Here is a 9,318-nt window from a genome sequence, read left to right as displayed (position 1 = left end):
GAGAGAGTGAGAGAGAGAGAGTGTTTGTGTGACAGTGAGAGTGTGAGAGAGTGTGAGAGAGTGAGAGAGAGAGAGTGTGTGTGAGAGAGTGTGTGTGTGAGAGAGAGAGAGTGTGTGTGTGTGTGAGAGAGAGAGTGTGTGTGAGAGAGAGAGAGTGTGTGTGTGTGACAGTGAGAGTGTGAGAGAGTGAGAGAGAGAGTGTGTGAGAGAGAGAGAGTGTGTGTGTGTGTGAGAGAGAGAGTGTGTGTGTGAGAGAGAGAGTGTGAGAGAGAGTGTGTGTGAGAGAGAGAGAGAGAGTGTGTGTGTGTGACAGTAAGAGTGTGTGTGTGTGTGTGTGTGAGAGAGAGAGAGAGAGAGAGAGAGAGAGAGAGAGAGTGTGTGTGTGTGTGTGTGTTTGTGTGTGTGAGAGAGAGCGAGAGAAAATTAAGCTAATATTTTGCATGAACATTACTGAGTGGAATGGAGGCAAACTAAAGAAGCTTGAAAAACTTAAATTAAATAATTTGACGAACTAATAACACCAAAACCTTAAATTAAATTGGTTAAAATTAATTAACAGTGTAGAGGACAAAGCAAATTAAGTATACAAAACCACTTAATTAAATGCATTGCTAAACTTGGGTTTGTCTTACTATAAGTGTCTTGTGTGAACTCAGTGGCTGAGTTAGAATTTCTTTAAAAAACATGCAAATTGCTATTTTAGGGTTTTGTTTTGTTTTGTTTTTAAACTGAGCAAATAATTTGTTTTAGAGTGTAGAATACTCCAAAGAATATTTCACTTCTGTGAAATGATCCTCATAACGTGTAAAGTGAAATCAAAATACCAGCATGGCTGCAGCTTTGAACACTGTTACAAACAGCCCCGGCCTCCCCTATTACCGTTATAACTGGTCCACTGTCCCAAAAAAGATCACAGCTTTGACCCCCTAAAACAAACAAAAAAACATCACTCATTCGTTTTATCTTAAGTTTTCACCCTCGTTTCCACACCAGGAGCAACATTCGGGAATAAATCCGAGCAGCTCGTCAGCTCACCTGAAGAGGTGGACGCGCTCCTTTCCACCCGCGCAGATCAGCAGCCTCCGTGACAGTGTGAATGAAGCCTGACACGGTTTATAACGAGTCAGACAAACGACTCTCCTCCAACCGGGATGTGCAATTATTAAACCACGAGAAAGATCTGATGTGCGCACCTCCATGCGCCTCCAAAAGGATCCCCGCCAAACTTTGGTGTCATTGATTTGATTAGTTTTGTCCCGTTTTAAACCTCCGAAGAGTTCTTCAACTTACTCCAGCAAAACACACGGAGACAAAATAAAAATAAATAAATATAACTCAAACGTCGTCGTCACCATCATCTCTTCCTGACTGACTGACAGCAGCTGCAGCGTCACGTGTATCACTGACTGTAATCTAACGTTCCCGCATTTTTGTAGCAAGGGCTAAAATTACGGCGCCCCAAAGCCATTAATTTTTGGCAATGTTGATTTGCCAAATATTTATTAATTTTCCCTAGCAACTACATACAATTGGTTATTTCGCTGCACTTCAAGGGCGCTTGAATGACCGCCCACGACGAGGAATGATACGTTCTCTGCTTCTGTCGGTGGAAATGCACTGTTGAATGAGAGTCAGTTGGAGGAAGTGTTGTTTTAATCATTCATATTACATGTAGGCACATACTATTAAGTAAAACTGACATTGATAATACTTTTTAAATATATATTAAGACTTTTCCTCTCCACATCTAGGAGGGCAGCGCCCGAGCGCCCCCTGTGGGCCAGCCGCCACTGGTCTGGCAAATTCTACACATGCAGTACATGGTAAGTTATGACTTTTGCAATCTTCAGACCTTGACCTTTGATCTAAACTTTCATAGAAATCGCCGTGGCAATCCCTTCACAGCATTTGGGTTAGAAGCCATCACCTCCTCCACCTGATCTGCTGCTGAGCAGTTCTTGTTTCATCAGAGCCCCATTAGGCATCTCGTGTTCAGGGTCCCTATTGGGCCTTCATTCTTACTGTCGCGACCATGGGGCACACATGGTCCCCAACAGGCAATCCCTTACTTGATTCAGTACCCAGGTGTCACAAAATGGACAAGGGGCTGGATTGTGATGCCTTTGCATGGAGATATATCGCCCATGTACTGTTTACTTAGTCAGGCCAGTGATGACACATATAAAATATAAAACAGTAATACCAACTTCAAAGTTCATAAGCATATGACCTTGACCTTTGACCCCAATAAGACAAGCATTTGCTAAGAAATTTTAGCCACGTGGTGCCGTTTCCTGAGCATGGACCAGCACACAGCTGCCTCAGCTGAAGAAGGCCAAGAGGACACCCAGATTTCACCTGACTGTACCACATAAATATCTACCTTTAAGTCAGTTGTCTATCTGTGTGGTTGCCGGTGTCGCACACCGAATGGTCCGCCCATAAACATCAGGTCCACCTTTTGCATCTGCGCATGCGTCATTTCGGAGCTCTGTCGCTCATCTAAGACAGAGTCTCTTCACCTGAAGTGATCAAATTTATTAATGTGATTATTAACCATCAGATGATGAAGGTAGAATCTCTTAAATCATTCTAAAGTCAGTTTTAAGTGGAAACTCAGCGAAATTCCGTGACACTTTGAAATGGCAGTGAACGCATCAGCTAGCAGCTCATTTAGCCGCTTTGCTCTGATCACAAACGCCGCCTTTTCTGATGAAATAATGCTGAATACATGTGGAAATGATTGTTGTACAAAAGCTTCAGATATCTGTCGCTGAGATAGATGATGACTTGAGTACAGTTTGAACCAGAAATGAGGTTTTAATCCATGAACTGCGGCTCATGACGCATGGGCAGATATAAAAAGTGGACTGATTTTTAGGGTGGACCGTTCGGTTGGCGACATGCAAATAAATTTGATACTTTCCATTCAGTTAAACTCAAAATATTTTCTTGACTGTAAGTCATAATGTTGAAGAGGTTTTACAGAAAAAAAAAAGAAGTTTTTTTTTTAAACTACAGAATTAATGATCGTAATCACACAATATCTGTGGTGTATTCAAGATTATGTATGTGATCACCTGATTTAGATAGTAGTAAGTTTCAGCTTCCTGCAGATACAGTGAGTGTTTCTCATTAGGAGGAAGACCTGCCAGCATCTCATAGAAGATGTGATAGTTCCTCTCAGATTTGGCCTGTATTGAAGACACACATACGTCAACCATCACATTGTATTTATAGTCATGATCACGCAACTAGGTAGAAATGTAGCATGCCTGTGGGAAGCAAGTGTGCTTGAGATTTTGAACCACCTGACTCCAGGTGTGCTAAATTTGTTCTGATGCAAGTGGGGCGACTCCATCCACAGTAGTACACTTTAGGTCATGGTCTGCACGCAGTGTGAGCACGACTTCAAGATTCACACCAAAAAATGACTTGAGTGCCAAAAACGTATTGCACAGCACGCCATTTCATTCATTTGTGCCCACGGCTCTCTATCTAAATCTAATGCAATGTGAACATACCCTCAGCCATATGAGCGTGTGATCAGTGCAAGAGTGTGTTGAAAGAGTGTGACCTTTTGACCCCTTAGAATAGGTCAAGGTTAGCCATCTTTGAACTTGTCCAAGGTCTGTGTCCCAAGAATGTTCCCTGTGAATTTAAAGACCCTGGTAGTAATGGGACTGGACTTATGCTGAGCACAGACAGACGGATGGACGGACAAACGCAAAGCCTTCGCAGTACCCGTTGGCCACATTTTGGCCTCCAGTAAAAATGACTGCACAGTTATTTTAGTGAGTCAGTCTTGTGTATTTATCATTACTAAAGAATTAATTGAACAACCTTAATCAGGTAATTTACCTCTGATTACTGAATACTGAGTCCATCAGGGCTGTTTTTTTTTTGTTTTTTTTTTTGCCTGCATCAGCATATTTCACCTGATTACAAAGCAATTAATCTGTTTTTATGAGTCACAATTCCTGTACTGAAGCAGGATACCTCAAGAAATATGGTTTTCTTGCTTGGCAAAAATAGATTTCCACCATCTCATCACAGAAAGGTCGGTTTTGCATCACATCTTTTATAACCCACAGAGTGTGGCTCCTGGCTGCACGCTCCTGTTGAGTGCATTCAGTTTCTGGAGCATTGGCAGGCAGACAATCTACACACAAGATTATTGGCATCTAACGAAACCACGGAACATCAAATGCAAAGTGTTTCTTTTCATCAATGAGTGACTTAAGTGATGGATATTTGCCTCTCCAAATAAAAAGATAATTTCAAAAAAGGTTCATTTTCTGAAGGAGCGATAGGCTTCTCTGACTGTGATTGTAGCAACTGTGCCTGTGATGCTTTATAGTGAAGCTTTAAGAAGATTATAGAGGAAAAAAAAACATGAAAATACAACTACAGCTTACCAGAAGGCACATGAGAGCCTCAAGCCTTGCTTTGATCTGTTTTCTTGTTTGAAAATCTGTATCTGCTCCACTCCACTATGAAGCTCCATAAACTGGTGATGCCACAGTTTGTACTGTGCACAGTTTCTCCAATCAGAGCTACATAAGTCTCTAACTCCATCAGAGTTGTCATGGATGCCTTGGTGGCTTCCCTCATTGGGTACTGCCTCCTTAAGACAGATTTACCATACAGTACCATAATGTTTGTGTTTCATAATGATTGATGTTAATCAAGTCCAAGACATACTCAATGACTTGGAAATGTTCATGTATCCATTCCCTGACTTGTCTTCAGAAAACTGGCTGTAAAAGCATGATCCTTACATTCAGAGTTATGTTTAGTTGTTCAATTACGTATGGTCTCTGGAAAATGCAGGGGCTGTGTGTAAATATGTATATAGTGGAGCTCTTGGCAAAATTATGTTGTACCTGGATTAATGCTAAATGTCCACCAGATAGAGATATTGCTTCATTTTAAGAACCTTGAATACAGGCTGCTATGGGATGACAACCTGTTGCTTATATTAGTAGATATGGCTGCAACGTCCAAATGGATAAAGCAATAATTTTGTTAAACTTCTTGAAATAAAACTGAATGCTGACACTGCAAGCATGTTTGGTTCATTTCAACTGTTGTGATGGTAGTGTCCTCTTCTTCTTCTTTCAGCTGCTCCCATTAGAAGTCGCTACCTCAGATCAATCCTTTTCAACTCACCCTGTCCTCAACTCCCCAACAACCTGCATGTCCTCCCTCACTACAACCATAAACCTCCTCTTTGGCATCCCTCTTCAATTCCTGCCTGGTGGCTCCATCCTCAGCATCCTTCTCCCTATATACCTTGGGATCCTCCTCTGCACATGTCCACACTATCTCAATCTCACCTTTCTGACTTTGTCTCCAAACCACCCCACCTGAGCTGTCCCTCTGATATGCTCCTTCCTAATCCTGTCCACCCTCATCACACCCAAAGGGAATCATAAGATCTTCAGCTCTGCCACCTCCAGATCTGTCTCCTGTCTTTATGTTAGTGCCACCATCTCTAAGCCATACAACATAGTTGGTCTCACTACTGTCTTGTAAACTTTCCCCTTCACTCTTGCAGGTATTGTTCGATCACTAATAACTCCTGCCACCTTTCTCCACCCACTCCACCATGCCTGCACTCTCTTCTTCACCTCTCTACCACACTCTCCATTACTTTGGACAGTTGACCCCAAGTATTTAATCTCATCTACTTTCAAACTCATTTACTTTCACCACTTCTACTCCTTGTAACCACACTATTCCACTGGGTTCCCTCTCATTCAGGCATATGTACCCAGTCTTGTTCCTACTGACTTTCATTCCCCTTCTCCCCAGAGCATATCTCCACCTCTCCAGACTAGGCTCAACCTGCTCGCTACTTTGAGTACAGATCACAATGTCATCTACATACATCATAGTCCATAGAGACTCCTGTTGTGATGGTGGTGTACAGAGGTGAAAACACAAAAACTGCCATTGTCCAAATAATTATGAACCCTACTGTATATTGATATTCTGGTCAATATTTCATGATTAGATCACTTGTAGTTATGGATGATTGTCTTAGAAAGACAACAATATAAAAGGATGGAAGGAGAGTCTGGCCTGAACAAAATGACAGACCGGAATATGTGCGACGCCTCTCGTGCTGTCTCTAGAATGTCCTCTTTCTCAGAATGACTCAGTTGTAATGAGAAGCTGGCTGATCTTGGTGTGTGTGCTTGTGGTTTTTTTTACCTGAAAGACAATGCGAGACTTCTCCAACAGGTACTGAGACGTTATGGCACCGCTGATTACACCCCTGTCAATGGCACGCACACACACACACACACACACACACACACACACACACACACACACACACACACACACACACACACACACACACACACACACACACACACACACACACACACACACACACACACACACACACACACTAAGCTTGAGTTAAGTAACAGGTCATGCATGTGTAATGTAGCAGGATCTTGTCTATCACAGTCAGAGCAGATCAACTACCCATCGAACTGTCACTGGAGAACATCAGAATACTGAACAACTAGCAGTGAGAATGTGTGTGAGTTCACAAAGTTAGCGTACAGGCCACTTCTTAGCTGTACAAGTGCTTATGGTTGTCACAGGAACTATAGCCATTCCACAGATAAACAAAACTGATTGTCAGATGACTTATTTTCACAATGACATCATTTCTGTAAAACCACAAAAACAGTCAGCCACAGTCACCTTAACAAAATATAAATATTCTTTAACAAAACACCCAAAGCCACATTGCAAAATAATAATAAAAACATTTAAAAAAAAAGAAATTCCTGTGACTATCTCTTTTTGCTAATCCTCCTCAATTTCTTTGTAATTTCTATATATTTCCACAGTTTGCATGCATACAATATCGAAATGTATAAAAAAATCTAAACCATAAAAAGATACTGAATATCCAATGTTTATAAAAAAATAGTGCATCATGAAAGTGTGACCACGTTCCACCTTTCTTGTTCCACCTTTCTTGGTAGGCAGAATAATAACAGCAAGACAAAAACTTTGATTTGCCAAGCATTTTATAGACTCTATTCCCAGAATAGATTCATAAAAAAAAAAAAAAAAAAAATCAAAACTTGTAGCAAATAAATAAATTAATTAATTAAAGGCTTTGTTTTTACATCCCCTACATGTTTTTACAATTATTTGAAAAAAAAAGGTCTTCCCCAGTTTTTTTTTACATCAGACCTAACATTGTAAAAAATAGGTTTATAAAGTTTCTTATAAATAAGTAAAAAACAAACAAACAAACAAACAAACAAACAGATACAGGAGCAAACAATAGCTTTACCATATGTGTGATTATATTGATACTAAAACAAATATTTAATGTACCGATAACAAGACTGGTATAAAAATTGAAGATCTAAGCAACAGGATTTTATTACATCACCTGTAAATGAAAAGTCTTCTTATTTCTTTGTACACAAACAAGCTGACCTTCTGAAATTGCTGGTCATATTAACTGATGTTATAATCATAATTTAATTATTACTCACTCCTGCATGTAGACCTGGGTGAATTTGCCAAAGCGTGATGAGTTGTCATTTCGCACCGTTTTGGCATTCCCAAAAGATTCCAACAGGGGTGTGGCCTCTAGAATCTGATCAAACATCACAGAAATGCTATGACAATTTTTTTCCAAAAAGAAAAAGGGATTGTTTTTAAAATAAAAATGCCTTTACCTCTATCTGGGTGGGAAGTGGTTGAGATGAAGAATAGAAAAGAGATACAAAAGCAAGCATCAATAGTTTAACAACAAATACTAGCATGTGTTCTTCAGAGTGTGCAACAGGGGCGCACCTGTTGCTAAATAAGATATAAGACAATACCTGTTGTGAGACGTTGCGTTTGTGATGTATGGCCGTCAGGTAGCGCAGGATCAGTTTTGTAGCTTCAGTCTTTCCTGATCCACTTTCTCCGCTGTAACAAAAGCGAACTTTCAGCTTGGGCTCACTGTTACAGCCCTAAACCTGCACTGCCACTGATAAAGATCTTGTACCGTTGAACATTTTGGATAAGAATTCAAGGTGTAAGAAGTTCCCAATCAAAATGAATTTTACCTGATAACAATACACTGGTCCTTTTTGGCATCCATCATGGTGGTATACGAGAGATTAGCAATGGCAAAAATATGACTGCAAAACATGAACATCACATTCATATGGAATACATAATGTTTGTGGGTATAAAGTGGTTGCGTCTCTTCTAGGGAACAAACCAACAGCTGCGTAACACAAACCTCTTTCTAACACTTGAGCGTGTTGACATTTATGCCTCTACTTACCGCTGTACTGCGTCACAGAGCACTACGCACAACACATGTAGGCAGTTGTAGTTCAGCCATAGTATAATCACACACAGTCTGATGTTGCAAGTGTTGGTGTGGATTTCACGTCCACTGTGATCTTACAACTATAAAGCCTTCAAGACAATCCCGCTGCAAAGCTGCAAATTGTGATTTTGTTATTTTATTTTCTCCAGTACTGGCATTACTCCAGTAACTGCTTGTTCCTTTTAACTCATACGCCTACTTATTTGACCGACCTTTTACAATCATGTGCACTTTATCCTAAATACAGCACTACACTCTCAAAAAGAAGTTGTCAGGTTACAGATCTTTTTCAAACCATGTGTGGTTCTTGGGGATAATCTGCTGGTAAAATAAAACCCATTTGTTTCGATTAAGTCCTTTAATTCCAAGCTCAGTGCAGAATGTCACTGCATTTCCCATTACGTTCATTGTACTGTAATTTGTGTTGTTAAATTTTTAAATGTTAGATTTCCAATCTCTGCAGTGTTAGGCAACACAAATAATTGTGACTTAAAGTGTAGGTGACACCAAAAAATGTGCACAAATAATCACTACAAATGATGAAATGTTGATGTTTTAAAAAATACTGAACAATAAAAATAGTTTGTTTTACTATCTGACATCAGGAAAAAAAGTGATGAGGAAGTGTGGATTTTTCTTAGAAACAGGTACGTACATTTCAAATCTGAAAAATGACATGAGGGACTGAAAATATCAGCTATTTTTAAAATAAATATTGTTTCTTTCTTGAATACAGTTAGTGCACTGTACGTTAGTAGCATAACATGTAGCATGTAACGTAGCCACATTTGGAAAACGACGTCTGAAAATTGTGACAATGGTAGTTGGTGTCCTGCAGCTGGTTCGAGTCTCTGCTGTATCAATCTGGTGACAGGTGTAATCCGTTGATTTTGGTGTCTGTGGGTGCTGGGTCGAGTCTCTGCTGCTGTCAACGGATGCTCCTC

General features: G+C 40.2%; 1 protein-coding gene across 1 annotated transcript in view; it reads right to left on the bottom strand.

The window, feature by feature from the left end:
- Nucleotides 1–9,318, bottom strand: part of myo15ab (myosin XVAb) — a 110,957-nt gene that overhangs the window by 81,919 nt on the left and 19,720 nt on the right. The window contains 6 exon segments of the mRNA XM_034187757.1: nucleotides 3,081–3,194; nucleotides 6,220–6,283; nucleotides 7,539–7,642; nucleotides 7,725–7,730; nucleotides 7,872–7,962; nucleotides 8,103–8,177. Coding sequence (XP_034043648.1) covers nucleotides 3,081–3,194; nucleotides 6,220–6,283; nucleotides 7,539–7,642; nucleotides 7,725–7,730; nucleotides 7,872–7,962; nucleotides 8,103–8,177 — 454 coding nt within the window.

Source organism: Thalassophryne amazonica, chromosome 15 (genome assembly GCF_902500255.1).
Source record: "Thalassophryne amazonica chromosome 15, fThaAma1.1, whole genome shotgun sequence".
In the NCBI taxonomy this organism is placed as follows: Eukaryota; Metazoa; Chordata; class Actinopteri; order Batrachoidiformes; family Batrachoididae; genus Thalassophryne; species Thalassophryne amazonica.
This window is presented reverse-complemented; position numbering and strand designations above follow the sequence as displayed.